Source organism: Coffea arabica, chromosome 4c, assembly GCF_036785885.1.
Source record: "Coffea arabica cultivar ET-39 chromosome 4c, Coffea Arabica ET-39 HiFi, whole genome shotgun sequence".
Taxonomy (NCBI): Eukaryota; Viridiplantae; Streptophyta; class Magnoliopsida; order Gentianales; family Rubiaceae; genus Coffea; species Coffea arabica.
Window position 1 is genome coordinate 6,311,629 of NC_092316.1, and position 18,678 is coordinate 6,330,306.

Here is an 18,678-nt window from a genome sequence, read left to right on the forward strand (position 1 = left end):
TTTCCTACCCAAAGTTACGTACTTTAAGCAATTTAAATTAAGATAAACATACTTTTAATGTTCTTATCAATATCTCTTTGTATCCTTATCAATTCTTATTTCCTATGCCTACACTACATATAGCCTCTAATATATTGATTTCAAACATCAAATTCATGGTCAGGTATTTTCAGTGCAAGCGGTTGGCATATTAAAGTATCGATTTTGGGTTTTCACTCCTCTTGATTATCAGATATATCTTCTTTCAATATATATATATATATATATATATATATATATATATTTTTAAAAAAGACATGTTGATTTTCAATTGTAAGAGCTTACTAACATATCTTGAATTTTGTCCTTTTGTTTTATTTTCTATTTGTTTTGTATGAAGACATAGGATTTAAACAAGTACTTTCATCGTTATTTTTATAGGATTTTTTCTATCATGTTTGTTAATTAATTTTTGTGATCATATACTACGATGTTTGTTAATTCGTCTTCAGAAAAAATAACCAAAAATAAAAGGCACTGGAAAGTAATGCGATATAAATGTAAGAGACATAAATATCTCTATTAGATATATCTGCAAATTCATTAGTTAATTAAAAGATTGTGGCCATTTACTTAATTATAATCTTTACGTATTGTTATACACAACCTTAAATGCGATAAATCATTTATTTTTTTTATACTTAATTATCCTACTTTGCTATCATGCAGTGATAATAGAAAATCAATAAATGCTGATTTGCACGGACAAATCGAAGAGAATGCTCAAACAGAAAAAAATAAAAACAAGTTTCTGAAGAGTAAAATGTTATTTGATACTATTTACTGCACTTTTTATTTATTTTCAATTTTTTGAATGTTATGGTATTGTTGAATGTTATTTTTTCTATTTTTGAATTATTATTCACTGAATTAGATGTTTAAATTTATATTATAAGAATACTTTACAGTACAATGCACTCATAGAAATATACTTAAGACAAGTTATAATAGATTATACATTAAATATGTATTTTATATCGACATTTTTATAAATTGACTAAATAGTTTATTATTTTTCGACGATTCCCGTTCAACGAACGGGTACAAAATTAGCTGCAAAAGGAATTGGAAAAGTTGCTGGATGGGCCGGAGGCCCGTGCCACGGCAGATAATGCCTCGGAAGTTGCCAATTTGAGCGCCAAGCAAATGGAAATGCAGCTTGAGGTTACAAAGTTGGAGGAAAAGATCAACAATTGCAACCGAAGATTTGATGATATATGGGGTCTGCTCTTCTTAGCCGCTGTTTTCGCTGTCGGCGCCTTCATGAACACGAGACGAGGACCAAATGAGGTACGTTTACATATTATTGTCTGGCATTCGTGTAGCGTATCAAGGGTAGTATGAAAAAGATTTCTCAAGAAACCAAATGCAAGGTTTTCTTTAGTTCACTTATTATTTGGCATCCCCTCCACTAAGGCCATTTCAAAATGTCATTCTTCTCCTTTTAGACCATGCACAATTTGGGCATTCCGATCATGATATTAGCAGGAAAGTAAAATGCCTTCATCAAGGATTGTCTGGAAGAATTCTCGACTGTAATGATTGCAAGGAGAAGGGGAAAAAAATAGAGCGAACCAGGCAAGCAAGCAAGACGGATAAAATTCGAAAGAATGTCATGTTTTGACACTTTCCGTAGGGTTTAAAAATAAAGGATGATCTCTCTCGCTCTATATATATATATATATATATATATATGTATATATGTATATATTGGTGTGTGGAAGTGTATATTTGTTGTGTAATGGGTAAAATTTTTTAAAGAATTCTATACTATTTAGCAACCAAAAGAAACTCTGATACATTCTTTAGAACTGTAATTTTCTTTTCCTCTGTGCTATCCTATTGCCAAACTTTTCTGTTCTGTGTTTGAATTGAGTGTTTTGATTCTCTTCATCCCCCACTCCAAATCCTTCCTACTATTTTATTCTTTTTTTCTTTTTACTCACTACAACTCAGTTTCCTGTGTAATCTGAATATATCTCCTTATATTTCGTCCATTTTCGTTAAATTTAACGGATTCCGTCACCTTTACAATTTAGTTCAAAACATGAGGTGTCGTGTTGTATAGTTTGAAACCATGAGAGGGCTTTTCTGTGTATTAGATTAACCACAGGGGATTTTTTTGTTTTTTACCCATTTTTTAAATTTACTTGGAATACTGTACTCGTATATTTACTAATTACTAATTGTAATTACTAATTAGCTAACTTAATTATAATTACACTTGGAAGTCAAATTTTGATGGAAGTTAGCATGTTGGAGTTTAGTTTGACAATTAAATTTAGAATTCTTGTTTATTTCAATGTTGTTTAAGAATTGAGATTATGAGCTAGGGCTTAGGATTATGAATTTTTTTTTTTTTTTTGCATATCATGTTTATTTGAATTAAGTTGATTGAATTTTATCAAAAACATATGGGATATTATTTTGTTACAACAATTTTTTAGAAAAAAATAAAATATTTTAATTCACTATTGACATTTTTAATTTTGGATATTACTGAATTACTGATTTTTCAATCCAATTCACCAAACTAAAGTTTGGAAGGTAATCGAATATTGGTTTTAAACAACCGATTCCTTAATTACTGGAATTTTTTTAATCAAATTTTCGATTACTGGCAATGGACGCCTCTACTTATAACCTCTCTTATTTTATCACCAAAGTCAACCCTTCCCCTGTCAATACGGTAACTTCAATATATTTTAATGGAATTTTGTGTGACTAAAATTGGCCCATTCTCCAATCAAATTGGAATTAAATTGATATTTTTAATTCACTTAAAATGTTAATTAACAGCTTTTTCAATTAAATATCCTTTATGCATTTGCAAAAATTGTTAAAGATAACTTAGATGGGAGACAAATATGTTTTGGCAAAATCATAAGGACCAAATTCGTATTCCCTCCCCGGTTTTTTTTTTTGGTAAGATAAAAAAAAAAGAATTATTAAGATAAAAAATAAAAGGGTTTAAGTAGCAGGGTTTAAGGGATAAGGATTTCATTTCATTTTCCCCCAAATTTTAGCAGATCATTTCTTTTCTCTTCATCAATGGCGTCTTCACTCTCAAGGACACTTTGCCGTAGACTTCTTCTCTCAAACCCCAGATCAAAGCCCTCGACTCTCTCTTATTCCTTTTGCTCAAAAAGCTTTTCTTTTATGGACGCCTCCTCAGAGTCGGACGAACCCTCCGCTGTCAATTCGGTCCATTCCGATGCTGAGTCACCAGCCCCCTCTTCATCTTCTGTTTCTTCCTCAGACTCAACTAAGCAGCAACGCGTCATTCGGAGTCGTCCCCTCGAAAATGGGTTGGATGTTGGCATTTACAAGGTCCAATTTTTGCTGAACATTTCTGAATTTTTTTTTGGAATTTATTGTCATGGTAATAACTGTTAGAATATAGTTTCAAAGTTTAATTTGTTTTTACATTTCGACAGTCATCTTGTCTTCTTGTTTTTTCTGTGATGTGTAAAAATTGTTGTGCGTTTTTGGTGGGGTTACTTTGCACAAAATTTTGTTAGACAGGATGAAATTCTTATTAGTTTATAATGAAAATTGCTATCAGGTCAAAGATTAGAATTTTATTAGGACCTGACGGAAGTTTGTGGCAGGGCAAGATTGAACTTTTATTATGTTCTAGCTGATATTTTTTGTTTGTTTATACGGGGAAATTTTGAAATTTTTGTTTTTGTTTCTTTTCAAATTTGGCGTGTGTTTTCCCCCGCCCCGCCCCCCGGGGGGGGGGGGTGTTGGCCACATTGATCAGGAGTCTAGTTTGTAAGGGAATTCTTTTTTAAAAAAGCATATAAAATGTTCTTTCATAGTCTTCGGATTAAGAGGAATTTTGCATGTACAAAACGAAGCTGATTTGCTTCCGTAACTCTATCATGTATGTGGAACAGGCTGTATTGATTGGTCTGGTGGGGCAGGCTCCTCTTCAGAAGAAGTTAAGGAATGGGAGAGCAGTCACTCTGCTGTCGCTTGGGACAGGTGGTATTCGGAACAATAGGAGGCCATTTGATAATGAGGAGCCTAGAGAATTTGCAGATAGGTGTGCAGTTCAATGGCACAGGGTTGCAGTTTATCCTGAGAGGTTAGGAGCGCTAACTGTGAAGCATGCTGTACCAGGGTGAGCCTGTTTGGATTTATTTAGGCTTCTGTGATTGACATTTTGCAAAGGTTATGGCTCTTAAGTGTTGAAATTCTAAAAGTTATTGCGTATAACATGTCAAACTCTTATGTATACTAACATGAACTTTTAATTCAATTGAAAGAGGTGAAAAGAGACTTAGAATCCAAATTAATAAAACTTGGATTATGTCCTGTGTTCTGCTGGTTTCTGAGAAACGACAGCTCATAATTGGGAATTTAATACTAAAGTGAGTCAGTTTTGTAGATTACTTGGCAGACCACCAAATTAGATGGTTAATGTTGTGGTTCGAGAATTTCACCTTTTTTTTATTCAATTTGTTGGTGTTTGTCCAACAAATCCTGCTCCGTAAGTCTTACCCCTTTAGTTGTTACTATTTTCCCCTTTAGTTGTTACTATTTTTATTGATACGAACTGGTGGTCCTTGGGCATTGTTACTATGTTTAATCAGTCTACTTTCTCATCATAGTTGATTTATTAAAGATTGTAGCCTATGGAGATTTACATTGGCTGTTTTTCTTTGTTCTCTCTCTCTCTCTCTCTCTGTTTCTTTCTACTGAGTTAGCTTTGAGCATGATTCGCCCTGCACTTATACTCATCAGCATGCAATGTTCTTCACTTAACAACCATGAGCATCCCTTGCTCGCACGTGTTTGTGCATCAATCAATTGCTCACTTTCTTTTGAGTTATGGTTATATCCTTAATGTTATTGATGTTTTCATCACCTCACAGGTCAGTCTTGTACGTGGAAGGAAATCTGGAGACTAAGATATTTAATGATCCAATAACTGGTCTAGTTCGACGTATACGAGAGATTGCAATACGCCGAAATGGTAAGTTTATCACCCTGTTCCCACATACTATTATAATTACACGGTTGCAATACTCCAGAAACAAGAAACTATGTTTCTTGAAGATACAGTAGCAATTCAATTTGTTTTATTTTCTGATTTCATGTTGGTAAACTACATATTTCTGTATTTATATTGATGCTGTTTTTTCAGCTATTTGCAGCTTCTTTTTTTTTTTTTTTAATGATGTTTGAAAGAATTTTATGTATGTTAGACTATGGTGTCTCATCTCTTATGATGTCAAAATATGAAAGCTTTTGGTCACTTGAAAACGTGACTAAACTGTTTGCATGACTGCTTAATGAATAGGATATACAGTATCTGTTAAGAGATACAAATGGAGCACTCCAATTTTGCTTTTCAATTGATCTATCCCTATAAAGTTACATGTATAAAGCTTGTTCTGTCAATGAATTTTTGGAAGTTTCATTTATGATCCCAAAAAAAAAAAATGGTGAAACACTGATAATATGGTGAACTCTGGTTATGTGGGCCTTGTAGGTCGGCTGGTGTTTTTGGGACAAGGAAGTGAAAACCAGAAACCATCACAAGGAGATCTGAGAAGTGTTGGCTATTATTAAAGCGAATCAAGTGTGAAAGCAATGGGAGACTCTTTGAGAGAGTATTTTAAATCACTCTTGAAATTATGTATTAGCATAGCTGAGGGAGGAGATTGGGAGGGCCAGGTCTAGTCTGATTAATAAATTGTACTATTTGTCTTGCTAATCTTGATGTCCCTTTCTGAAGTAGTCCGTGGTTGTTAGTGGGAGAATATATTCCCAGTATTGCTTATGGTCGCGTTTGATAGCCAGTTTACTTGTTAGTTGGAAAAGTACTTGCCTTGGAATATTGAAGTAGCTCTCTCTCTCTCTCTCTCGTTTATTGATGCTGGTGTTTCTTATGATCATAGATCATTTAACGGTGTTATTCCACAAATCATTAGGTATATTCTTGCAATAATCTGTTGGTGTTACTTCCAAGAGGGAGATAAGTGGTGAATGTGGTAGAGACATTAGAATGGTAGAAGAAAGCAATGATGTCTGGAACTAATTAACGAAGGGTCAGCCATTCTTTCTGCTGTACTTGCTGTTCCTTGTGTGTTATGTGTTATACATTGTTGGGGAGATGGAGAGACTTATTTAGCAGTATACCTGGCAATGGAGTAATCTTATTGAGATATCAATTCATTGTCATATTTTAGCTCGATAGTAGATTGGATTCTAATAATCAGATCCAAATGACTAGTTTCAAGAATGGACAATAGGCCTTCGGGGACATCCGATAAAATTGGAACGATACAGATAAAATTAGCATGGCCCTGCGCAAGGATGACATGCACAAATCGAGAAATTGTCCAAATTTTTTTGGGCTATTTTGCAGTCAGTGTCGAATTCAAATACCTGGCTCTTCTGTGATGATCGTGGGCTATGATGCATTGTGCCATATGTTCTGCCACTTTGGACCGCTCTGTTCATCAACACTCTTTGCATGCGCCAAATTCAGCTTTTTTTTTTTTTTTTGGTAGAAAAACCAAGTTTTGCCTTAATCAACAGAAAGACTTACTGAATTTCACAGTCGATGTGAGAATTGTATTAGTGAGCTAGTCGTAAGAACTCTTGTAAGCGAACTCTTGTAAGCGATTTGTAATATCAAAAGCATGTTTTATGGCGACTTCAAGTTTGGACTAAAAAGCAAGAGCCAGTTAGAATTGACAAAATGGACTATCATTAGCAATAGCTGAAGTGGCAATAGCAGGAATTATCCCACTGCAAATTTGAAAGTCCTCAAGTACTTTTCAATGTGCAAAAACTTGATTTCCTTTAATTGGGCCACATTCCGAATTCAGAAAGCCGGCAAAACTAGATGGCCCAATAGGAAAGAGCCTGCTGACCTGACGATACTGAATTCAAAGCGATCAACTATCCTGGCTTATGGCTTGGTTTTCTCCTTTCCTTATCCACAAAATCTGTCTCTATGGAGGAGAAAACAGACATATCATGATTTATGAAAGTTATGGGAGAAACACCAGCAGAAACAGAGCTAGAATACAACCGAATAAAATGTGGTCAAATCAGAAACTGATGCAGCACTCACCCCAGTTGCTTCAACCCCCAGCACTACCTCCTCCACAAACTCAAACCATAAGTATCAAGCAATGCTGTAAAGTCTCGCGCAGAGAACTTGCAATTTGCACCAACTCATCTTTGCTATTACTCTTAGGCTCACAGACAGTGGAGCCATTGCACCATTCAAGAGCAAGAGCGGAGGAAATTGAGGATACAAGTAAAGAAACTGAGCAGCTTGTGGAAAGTGAGGAAAATGAAGTTCCTAGGAACTCTGAACTTGTGGAAAGTGAGGTTGTTCCTCCAAGCACCGAACAACCAGTGGAAAGTGAGGATGATCCTCAAAAAACTGAACAACTTGCCCCAGAAGACGATTCAAAGAAAACTGCAGATCCCTGTGGAGAACAAAATCCAACCCAGAGGGCATTTCTTGAAGTGTCAATTGATGGCGTGCCTCTTGGTAGAATTGTGATCGGGCTATACAGTGATAGTGTTCCATTTGGTACAGCCCGATTCAGTGATCTTGTCAGTGGTGCAGCGGGCATTAGTTATAGAAGAAAAGAATTTGTTAAGATCACGCCAAACTATGTCCAACATAGCGGAGTGAGATCATATGGTGTTGATGCTGAGCTTGCGAGGAAGGCTGGAAGCAATTTGGCTGCTGACAGACTCACAGATGAATGGGAAAAGCAGTATGCGGCTTGTCCAGGGACAAAGAATTTGGCCAAAAGCATTGGCATTGTAGTGAGGGATCCTTCAAAACCACCACCCAAGTTGAAATTGATTGCACGCAAAGGGAAGCTAGAGATTGATCAAGAACAGGTGGGAGTGGATCCTAATGGGACAGAATTTGTCATTGCTATTAAAGACTCGCCTGAACTAGATGCATCAACATTAGTGATTGGAAGAGTATTGGAAGGAATGGACGTTGTTGAGAAGATTGGCCAAGTGAAGACAGTACAGGAGAATACCAGTTCTCCCTATTTCAGGTACCTGTTGTACTCTCTCTGCTTAACAATGCCAACATGGCATTACATAGATGAGCAACTCTATGCGCACATAATAGGACAAATAACATACAGCAAATGATCATTTTCCTAGATACAATTTGAAATTAACATTTCTTTATGAATTGCCCAACAGGGTAGCAAAGTTGATAGGAGACAAAAGGGCTGTTGTAGCAGAGAGAGGCTTTAATCGACCATATTCAAAGGTGTTGATTACCAATTGTGGGTTGATAAAATGAATGAAGCCGCTATAGATCACTTATTTCCATTATGTAATAGAGGACAAGATTGTGCGGGGAAATTCTTTCACATTGATGATTCTCAGTAAATTTTTGTGCTGTCATAAATTGTGCTGTCATAAATTGGAGTTATGCATACATGGCCAGTACAGCTGCAATCGCAACAAGCTGAAAATAATGAAAAGCTATTACACTCATCCTTAAAAGGAAATCTTTAAATTCAAGTAGGCAAGAAAAACTAGAAAAGCTAAGTATGCATACGTGAGTGTGCTTTCCTGATTAGCTCTGCAATCTCACAATCATTTGACATGCTGCAAAGTCAACACTATCCCAGGCACTAGCTCGCATGAGTATGCTTCGTTCTTTTTACAGGTGGGGAACTGAAAAGCTTTCTGATTGAAGCAATTGGATCATCCACCTATATCAAAGAGAGGGCATAAGAATGCATTTGACACATATACATTTACAAAGGAGGAAGCCAAGTAGACAGAGAAAATTAAATAGGCTAAGACTGCGGCTACAAGACAAAGAATTCACCCAACAAGCATTTCAGTTTGGAACCGTATCTCAAATGGGTTTAGGTAAAATTTTACATTCTAGGCTGAATCACTTGAGACTAAGATGAAAACTGGTTGCAGCAACTAAGAAGCAAATTGATACAGATGCTGTACGTGATGCTCTTATTATCTTGGATCACAACATTGAAATGATAGTAACTAGCTATTCCAAGTGCTATGCATACTCATATACTGTACAAGGTGAACCAAGTAGCATAAAATTCTATGATTAGGAGCATAATTCAAGATGCTTGTTTAGCTACAGCAGATTGAAGAGTACCAACCAGAAAAATACATGTACCAGTAAACCAAAATTGCAGACCACGATAAACACCAAATGCGAACTATACTCTCTAATTTTGGCATGCATATTGTAATTACTGCTGCTATTGTAACACTTCATCATTTACCTCAATTAAGGAAGATGGTGGATTTTCAGCAAAGGACTCCGAGAATTCTTTATGGCGTTGTAAAGCAGACAGAGTTTGTTTCCATCCAGGAGTAGAATTACCAATGGATGCAATCCACGGACAAAAAAGTTTGTGCTGCCTGATCGGATCGAACTCCATCGAGTTGTGCAGTGATTCTTGTTCTGGATTCCTTCCTGTAGAACAGCAGATAAAAAGCTTACCAATATTTTTCAGACTAAGAACTAACCTCTGAACCCTTTAGAAGTAGACCAGATAAAATATCAGTAACTACTTTTTTTACATCAACTGCTAGACAGTCAAAATAACATGAAAGTAGGAAATGGGTAAGAACCTTTACAGTGTATTATATATGTTAACATACCAGGACACATATCATGCTTCACATATAGTATGATGTTATATGCATCTGGGAAAACACCATTCAACATCATAAAATGTTCAAGCTTGATATGACAATTTCTCTTAATTAATGGGTACAGAAGCAAAAATCATAAAAAGACCAGAAAAGAAGACACACTATTTTTTTCTTTGTCAAGGTAAAAGTTCAAACATGAGACACTGCAAAAAACGAAGATAGCTCTTTTACCCAAACTAGTGTGAGGAACATTGCTGTCTCCAGCCTGCCCTCCAGACTCCACAGCATTGTTACTTTCCTTATCACCTGGCAAGTTGTCATTTTTGCATGTGGCAGTCTCAACGACCATCCCAACATTATTTTTGACATTACAGCCGGAAAATTCCCCAATTTGTGACCTGTTACAGTCCTCAACTACAGAATCAACTGTCTCGGCACTACCCACATTTTTTACTAGCATGTCAGCACTACCCAAACCTCCTCCTACAACCTCCATGTTTTCAAGTTGTTTTTCATTATTGGAAACTGGTTCACCAACTTGATCATTTGCCTGTTGCGATGTATTCCCTTCCACCAATGCCATTTCTTGGTCTTTACCGACCATATAGTTGGTGGAAAATCGAGCTCTCAAATTCCGTCCAATCAGAGGCAAAGATATAGTTGCTCTATAATTTTGCTTTGCAGGTGGAGGACCACCAGCAATTGTCAAATTCAAAGTACATGTCTTCTCATTTGAAGATGTAGAAGCCGCAAAATCATTACGACCCTCATTGCTGGAAAAGGAGGTCCCAGGAGCACTATTCTTGGATTGGGGAGTATCATTTTGACCATCAACTTCAGTATATCCAACCAACCTCAGAAACTCTATAGGTTGTGGAACTGAAGAAAAAGCCCACAAACCAATACTAGCACCACAAAGCCTGCACTCAAAGACAACGGAATTGGGTTCATAGAGAACTCTCTCAGAAGCCTGAGAATCATTATCAGCCTCCAAAACCCCTTTAGCAGAGGAACGGATGACACTCAGATTAAGCTTATCAGAGGCTAGATGAGGTTGATTTGCCAAATTTACATTGTTGCTAGAATCTTCTTTTCCAACCTTGCAATCAACAGTATAAGGTAATGAATGAAATTCCCAGCCAAAGAGACTGATTAGCTTTTGTGCCTGCAAAATACAATGTTCATGTTAATAAACATGATAAGATAGAAAATTCTAGAAGGTTAACCAACTAACATAATGTTAGTACCAATACAAATCATGGACCCGTTCAGTTCAAACCAAAAGCAAAAATCACACTGCTAACAAATACAAGAATCCGGGAATAGCACTATTATTAGCTGGTCAAGAAAGTGAAATTGAAACAAGCTCATGACAGATGACTCCAAAGGATCTGTCTGACTCTGTTTGTGTATGCATAAACACACATTAAATGGATAGCTTCTTAGCATTCCATCAAATATACAATTTAAACGAGCTTTGAGCTTCAAGATTGTAGATCATAACAAAAAATAAATGTAACGGGCAGAAATTGATGAAGCAGCTAACAAATACTGGCATTAAAGACAATCGAGCTGCTGAAAGTCATGCAAAATGGCTGAAGACTATTCTTTACAGTAGGATATTAAATATCCCTCTACAAGTGCATCACTTGCATACGTAATGTTTGAACCTGATAGTATGAAGCAGAAGATGCTGAAGGAGGGTTATTTATGAGACTTCTACTAGCATCAGCAGATTTATTCTTCTCCGCACCTGAAGGTCCTCCAAAAAATTGCTCCAGCTGAGGGCTTCTTATGTAATCAATAGCGGAAGGTGAAATGATTGGGAGAGCTGAAAGCTGCAATAAAGCTGAACACCTTTTTTTATAGTCATCAACTAAAACAGTAGTTGGCTTCGGGGGAAACTCTGCAAGTTTTTCGTCACAGATATTGTCCACCCATGGGCAAAGTAGTTTGTGCCCAGTATCTAGCTTCAAACTGAATACCAAGGCTGCCTTCTCAACTGGTAATGAGTCACCAGGAACACAGTAGAAGAGAACCAAAAAAGAAAGAAAAGATATCAGAGAGAAACAAAGAAATGAGTTGCTTCACAAATCAGCTACAACATGAATAATTTGCCCTCCACATAGCAGAATGGTAAAGAGAATCGTGCTTACCTTGTTGCTGTGTCCAAGATGATGGAGTAGAAAAAAGAAGACGTGCACCACATGATTCACAGGCAAGGGTATCCATATCCACATTGATCCAACCCCTCCTAGCGCAATTCACTGCACTAATTGTCTGATATTGATGGAGAGAATTAATTTTCTAATTCTGCCTTATCTTCCAGAGTTTGATGGAAAGAGAGAGACAATAAAGGCAAACAATACCAAGAAATATATGTCTTACTTTCAAATGGAGAAAGGTCATATTTGTAAGAATTTAATCCAATTTACATACAAGAAGTTTGGAACTGCAACATAACCCATATCTTAAGTCCACTTAAATATTTATGGTACCAGATATTATCTCTCTACAAGCTGTACTTCAAATCCACCAGTACATCCGTACCTAAATGTACAAATATGCTAAAAGGATGTTTTGGTAAGTCTGGAAAATCTCACCTAATTTTCTGGACAAGTCTCCTTGAAAAGATGAACCACAGTGGATTCTAAATGTGGTGTATATATTGGTGATGTGGGAATGGTGGAGTTTTACAAAATATAAATTTCTGGCTTCATGAATATGGAGAAAAATGGGTGCCAGAATGTATGATGTTATGAGCACCACAATGGCCACTAAAGGCAAACATCCAGGTTGAAACAATTTTGACAAATGATGCTATAATTATATGGCAAAGTGGATCAGCTTATGGAGCTTCTAGCATGTCATTAAAATAGGCAAGATTACTTTATGCTGTAACAATGAAATGTTGCCACGCCTCATTGATCTTCTTGTGGATATCTCATGGAAGTTTTATCAATTCTCAACTATCCGAAAAATTTTGTGTACTAGAATTGGAGTTATAACTTGGATCAGGAAAATTTAGACAAAACTTTAACAGCCAATGCCCATGATTGATATTTGACAAGAAAAGAATTAAGTCTTGCAATTTAGAACCAATCATCCAAAAAAAAAATCCAATTCCCATTGCAGAGAGCAGGCTCTGAGATTTGTACCTGTGGTTTAGCAAACCAAGTCATGGACTTGAAAGTAGACAACCTCCTAAATAGATCGTCACGGTCCCATGGTCTGCAAGATGGAGCTTGTACTGAACCACTTGAACCGGATGACACCTGCATTTCCTCCGTTGGATTTAACCTCGATTTTGGACCAAGTATGCCCAATGCAGAGGATACATTCGGCCGTTTCTTGCCTTTCAACCACCGAACTCCATCAGCACTACTGTTTTAACCAATTTTGTCAAAAAAAAAAAAATAAAAATCATTGGCAACAAGTTTCACTCTCTCTGGTTGTAGCAGTCCAATTCTTATTGACAAACACAAACACACAAAAGAAATGCAAGATCAATTTCCTTGCTTGGAGCTATCCAATTCTTTTTGCTTGAAGCAAAAAAAAAAAAAATTGAAATACATGCACGCACACAACAAACACACACAAAACACTCCCTTTAAGGGTACATTTTGGTATTTCAGGTAGAAACTTCTATTTTAACCACTCAAACACAGTATCATACTCTACAAACAAGAAAAAATCAACCAAAGTTATACAATATTAATAATTAATATTTCGGCTTTATAGCGCTTATGCATCAACATTTCAGTTATCAGCCAAAATCATACAATATTAGTAACTAGCATTTCAGCCTTAGAGCTTATGCATCAACATTTCAGTTCACAATAACTTCGAAATCCAAACAAAAACAATTAAAATACAGAGAAAACAACGAAGTGACAACTTCAGCAGCTAAAGTTCACTTTCAACCAAAAGGAAAAAAAAAAAAAAAAAAAAAAAGAGTACATAAAAGAGCAATGAGAAACCGTTGATAAAAAATTGTGAGAGAGTTATATAAAGAGAATTAACGAGGAAAGCTGAAGAAGAAGACCTGGTGGTGGTGGAAGCAGAGGAGCCGTTATTATTATGATGATTATTATCGCTATTATTAGGCTTGGATTTGGTGGTGGCGGTGGTCGGAGATTCCGGAAACAGCCTCTCTAATATTGCTTCGATCCTCTTTTGTGCCGCCATCTCTCCTTATTGCTAAATTTTTTGGCCTGAGAAAAAAAAAGGCTCAAAAGAATCTGGACATAATAGGATTTACTTGGATTTCGAAGAGCTAAATATGGTAGTAAACTGGAGCTGTTAAATTAATGAGCTGTCCATCGGAAAATTTTTTGAAATCTTTTTTTTTTATATATATAAACATACACAGAAATATATTTATTATTTTGATACAGAAATATATTTATTATTTTGATATCAAAAGGTTTTCTTTCATTCAATTATAAGGTTTTGGGAAAAGTTTTAGTTAGGCATTTGTTTGAAATTTTTTTTATATTTCTAGCCGATTTTTTGTCATAATTTTCCTAAAATTTATTTCTTGGTTCAGCTATTTTCCTTAAAAAATTGAAAACAAGTATTTCATTCCCTTAAAGAAATATTTTAATCACATTCATAAGTGGATTCAAGTATTATTGTATTTATTTTATTTAAGAACTTCAAGTATTGGTATTATTGCTTGAAAATTGTTATTCTACCATGTTTTGTCAACCTATATTTTATTTATTTATATTAGACATAGTTGGACCTTTCTAATGAAGCCCAATATTCGTATGCTGTTCTTGGACGCGAGACTGTATGACAGTATGGGGTTGTATGAACTAATAATGCTTTTTTATCCTTAGCCCAGCCCAATTCAAAGTGCAAGCTCAAGCCCGTTTCTTAATGCAGTTTTTTTGTGCCTCAGCTAATCTGTCTCTCTCTCTCCCTCCGTCTGTCGGCGGGGCAATTCGGAACTAGAACACCTTCGGTGGTGAGATTGGCTATTCAGGTAAGTAATACTATAGAGCGATTTCAGCACTGCCCTTAGATTAAACCCGTTTCTTAAGTTTAGATTCTAAGTTCAATGGGTGCTTAAATTTACAAGTCTATTTATGAAATGAATTTCTTTTGGGAATAAAATCGAACAGGTGGAGGGCAATGGAGAGCGAAGAGGATGCAATGAAGAAAGAACGGGTAGTGGAAGCTCGAGCTAGAAACATTAGTCATAATGTGAGGTGTACGGAATGTGGGAGTCAGTCCATTGAAGATTCTCATGCTGACATTGCCATTTTGCTCAGAAAGGTATCCCATTTTCTCCTCCCAATTAACACAACACTCCCCGCCAAGCTAAATTCATTCACTGTGGATATTTATTCATGAGCCAAAAAAATTTTTCCGGGCCGAATTGTATGCGGAGGATATGGTAAATTTAAGCAATTTTAACACAACACTGAAGCATCTTTCTTCTGTTTGGTGGTGTTGTTTACATGCTCTTCTTGCATTTTACCAAAAATTTATCTAGCCACTTGCTGCATTTGTTTTCTTATTTATGCTTCCATAAACTCACTAGGAGCTGTATTGTTTACGTTACCTGTTGTAGTTAATTCGGGATGAAATCCGGTCTGGGAAAACTGACAAAGACATCTACAAAAAGCTTGAGGATGATTTTGGTGAGACGGTGCTTTACGCGCCAAAATTTGATATGCAGACTGCTGCTTTATGGTTGTCTCCGGTCTGTAACTCTCACTACCATTGGCGCGCCCCCTTCTTTATTTTAGGGTTCTATGGAAATTGATCACTTATTTTGAACCTTTTCTCAAACAGATTTTAGCTGCGGCTGCCGCTGGAGGCATATGGGCTTATCAAAGGCACAGACAAAAAACAAATGTGCACATTATGGCTCTGAACCTAGTTAGAGGAGTTCCATTGACCCCAAAGGAGAAAGAAACCATGCTCGATGTTCTCACACCACCCCCTCCCGAAGGAATCACTTCTTCCTTTTGGTGGAGGAGGTGGGTTGGTCGATGAAGTTTCTCGCCTGCATCACATCACATTCACTGGATGTGCTGAACTCCGCGGACTTGAATCATCACATTACCCGGAGCTGGCAACTAACTGATATGCATGCAGGAGAAATGGTCCCTGGCCAAAGTTTCCACTGACCTGTTTCGAGATTAGGAGAAGTATTTTGATTTGTCAAGTTAGTGGAAGTGTTGGAGTTAACTGGTTGTATATGAAATGTATTTGGTACCATACAAACTTAGCTGATGGTTATGCTAATCATGGGTGTCATTGCCATTTGAGCTGTTAACGTTTGTGATTCTTAAATTAAAGGTTGCAAGACTGATTCTAGTGAAATACGTTCTGAAGAGCATATTTGAGTGTGCTGCTAGTTTTGCAGTCTTTGGGGATTGATCATTTCTGAAGAGCATCATGATGGGCTCCAATATTTACTCCCGGATAGAAATTGTAAAATGTGCGGGGGCGCGATTTACCAGAGAAGAAAGATAAAAGCATATAGTTAGCGAATCCATCAAAACCGTTCGCGTTAACGATTTACCAGAGATCGAATATCTTTTTTCCCACCCTTGGTAAAAGTTAAATTAATCTTCTTCTTGGTGTCCCATGTCGCCACCTACCTATTGACTTCAATTACTTTTTTCGTTCTTGAAAAAAGTAAAAATTTTATGAGAAACGTGCTAAAATTTCATGGGCTTTTCTATCTTTTTCAGTCGTTCAGCATTTGATACCAAAAGATTTACTCATATTGGCATGTAAAAAGTAAATAAAATCCACATATTGATGAAAAAAAAACCAAAGCTTCTAGTTCTAGCCAGCCTTGTACAAGTTTGAATCGGTCAAGTTAAACTTGAAAAACAGTTACACCAAGTCAAGGATAAGCCCTCCCTAAACTGTTGCAGCCACCACTCCAACATGCGCCATAACTCCCTCCTTATCCCGCTCCACAACCTCCCTCTCTCCTTTTTAAGTCCGGCTTACTACTCAAATTTCTTCACATTTACACTTTTCACATCAAGAAACTCATACAAGCAAAGAGCTCCCTCTTGAAAGTCCAAAAAAAATCCAAAAATGGCTTCTTTCTTCCAAAGTTTCTCCACATGTTTCCTCCTAGTATTCATCTTCACTTCACTCCATTTCTTAACAGGGATTTCGGTTGAATTCGACGTTGGTGGCAACACTGGCTGGGTAATTCCTCCTTCGAAGAACGATGATCTGTACAATGACTGGGCTTCCAAAAACAGATTTAAAGTCAATGACACCCTGAGTAAGTACTTGTCAATTCTCCATTTCATTGAACTTTTTTTTTAGTAGTAATTGAAACTCAATGCAAATACACGTATACATGCATGTGCAGTTTTTACGTACAAGAAAGACTCTGTTATGGAAGTGACCAAGGAGGAGTATGAGAAATGCCGATCGCTGCATCCTATGTTCTTCTCCAACAATGGCAACACAATCTATACATTGGACCGATCGGGTCTGTTTTATTTCATCAGTGGGGTTTCAGGGCACTGCGAGAGAGGCCTCAAGATGGTAATCAAGGTCTTGGATGTAGAAAGCAGCCCTCAGTCTGCAAATCAGACGGCAAATACATCATCTCCTGCAAAAAGTGCTGCGGCTACGTATTTTGGAACTAGTATGATGATGGTCATTTTGGCAGTGTTTGGGGTGATTATTGTCGTTTAATGCTTGATCCCATTTTGTGATTAGTTTAGATGGATAAATGGATGTGATAGCTAGCAATCAGGAGATGATCTTTTAACTCCTGAATTTGTTTTCTTGAATTGAAGAATGTTTTGGTTCTGATTACGAATACACTTACCTCCCTTGACATAATAAAATACCTATAATGCCCTCTATTTAGTAGATAATTTTAAATTTAAGACAATAAATTTACAAAATCTAAAAAAAAATTCTATTTTTCTGTCTCTTGTCTATTTTTTAATTAATATTATATTTTTTTATTATCTTTAGTTTTGTAGATATTAGCAAATTGAAATTATAAAATTTATAAAGGGAGTAGATTATATGTCAAACTAAAAGAAAATGAAGAGACTCGCAGTGATAGAGAAACAAATAATGAAATTGATGATTGAAATAGGAAAAGGAACTAAAGATGTAGAATTTGTCATGTTTTGTTTGTTGTCAAGAAAAACTTTTATAAAATATCAATAATTACATAAGGATTTCTTTCACTGAATTAGAAATTTTTTTTATTATGATTTTAGTATAGATGTAGAATTTATTCTCTAGTTTTGAGATATTAATAACTTTAAGGCCATAAAAGGGTTGTTAAAAATTGATTGTCACATGAAAAGCTATCCCTTGATGCGTGAAATTCCCGAGCTTTCGAGTGAAAAGCAAAGGAACCAGGAAGTTGTCGAGCAAAAATGCTCTTCTGAATGCTATATGCTCTCCGTGACTGTAAGCCCAGAAAAAAAAATATATGTTTTAGCTTTTCAATCAGTGGAAGAGGAAGGGAAGTTTCAACACATCATGCATGATATGCGACAGCACTTCATGAGATGAAAGTATGTTCATCTAAACAGAAACATGCATGGTTTTTAAAGACCACTCTTCCTCGCATACATGTTCACTAGTTCACATTTTGTTATCCACTTTGTACCCCTAGTTACCAAAAAATAAAACCTGTTGGGCATGCGTCTGTTAAGAAACTCCAATCTAAACAATAACATTATTAGTTAAGTGGCCTTATGTTTATGCATAATTATAAATTCTTGTTTTGCATTCCTCGAATTTCTTTTTGGAATAGTGGTTAGAAAATCTAAAGTTTTTCAATTGAAGAATGAAAATATTTAAAATTTACTTCTGGGCACATATGTCAATCAACTCAAGTTTATGCATGTAAAAACATTCTACATCTTGTATTATCATTTTAAGTACCCCTAACGAAATGAATGATGTTTGAATAGAGTATTATTTGAAATAACTATTGTAGCATTTTTTGCGATGTGATGTATA

General features: G+C 36.1%; 5 protein-coding genes and 1 non-coding gene across 6 annotated transcripts; 5 read left to right on the forward strand and 1 right to left on the reverse strand.

The window, feature by feature from the left end:
* The first annotated feature begins 3,033 nt into the window (after positions 1-3,033).
* On the forward strand, positions 3,034-5,955 carry LOC113738809 (single-stranded DNA-binding protein, mitochondrial-like). The gene is made up of 4 exons (XM_027266079.2): positions 3,034-3,369; positions 3,942-4,168; positions 4,923-5,023; positions 5,543-5,955. The coding sequence occupies exons 1-4, from the start codon at positions 3,091-3,093 to the stop codon at positions 5,620-5,622; spliced, it is 687 nt and encodes a 228-aa protein (XP_027121880.1). The 5' UTR covers positions 3,034-3,090; the 3' UTR covers positions 5,623-5,955.
* Positions 5,956-6,304: 349 nt separating this feature from the next.
* LOC113740477 (U6 spliceosomal RNA) lies at positions 6,305-6,405 on the forward strand. Its single transcript, XR_003460475.1, has one exon. It is a non-coding gene; the product is annotated as a U6 spliceosomal RNA (small nuclear RNA).
* Positions 6,406-6,989: 584 nt separating this feature from the next.
* LOC113739943 (peptidyl-prolyl cis-trans isomerase CYP26-2, chloroplastic) lies at positions 6,990-8,458 on the forward strand. The gene is made up of 2 exons (XM_072045753.1): positions 6,990-8,093; positions 8,248-8,458. The coding sequence occupies exons 1-2, from the start codon at positions 7,039-7,041 to the stop codon at positions 8,348-8,350; spliced, it is 1,158 nt and encodes a 385-aa protein (XP_071901854.1). The 5' UTR covers positions 6,990-7,038; the 3' UTR covers positions 8,351-8,458.
* On the reverse strand, positions 8,430-14,019 carry LOC113740143 (uncharacterized). The gene is made up of 7 exons (XM_027267651.2): positions 13,739-14,019; positions 12,852-13,077; positions 11,850-11,973; positions 11,364-11,695; positions 9,925-10,858; positions 9,318-9,511; positions 8,430-8,768 (listed from the first exon to the last, which is right to left on the reverse strand). Exons 1-7 carry the CDS (start codon positions 13,879-13,881, stop codon positions 8,688-8,690), a joined length of 2,034 nt encoding a protein of 677 aa, XP_027123452.2. The 5' UTR covers positions 13,882-14,019; the 3' UTR covers positions 8,430-8,687.
* A 540-nt stretch (positions 14,020-14,559) lies between these two features.
* Positions 14,560-15,985, forward strand: LOC113739371 (cytochrome c-type biogenesis CcmH-like mitochondrial protein). The gene is made up of 4 exons (XM_027266586.2): positions 14,560-14,683; positions 14,823-14,976; positions 15,275-15,406; positions 15,499-15,985. The coding sequence occupies exons 2-4, from the start codon at positions 14,833-14,835 to the stop codon at positions 15,700-15,702; spliced, it is 480 nt and encodes a 159-aa protein (XP_027122387.1). The 5' UTR covers positions 14,560-14,683; positions 14,823-14,832; the 3' UTR covers positions 15,703-15,985.
* Positions 15,986-16,719: 734 nt separating this feature from the next.
* LOC113738746 (early nodulin-like protein 6) lies at positions 16,720-17,505 on the forward strand. Its single transcript, XM_027266001.2, has 2 exons — positions 16,720-16,960; positions 17,051-17,505. Exons 1-2 carry the CDS (start codon positions 16,765-16,767, stop codon positions 17,380-17,382), a joined length of 528 nt encoding a protein of 175 aa, XP_027121802.1. The 5' UTR covers positions 16,720-16,764; the 3' UTR covers positions 17,383-17,505.
* Positions 17,506-18,678: the final 1,173 nt, after the last annotated feature.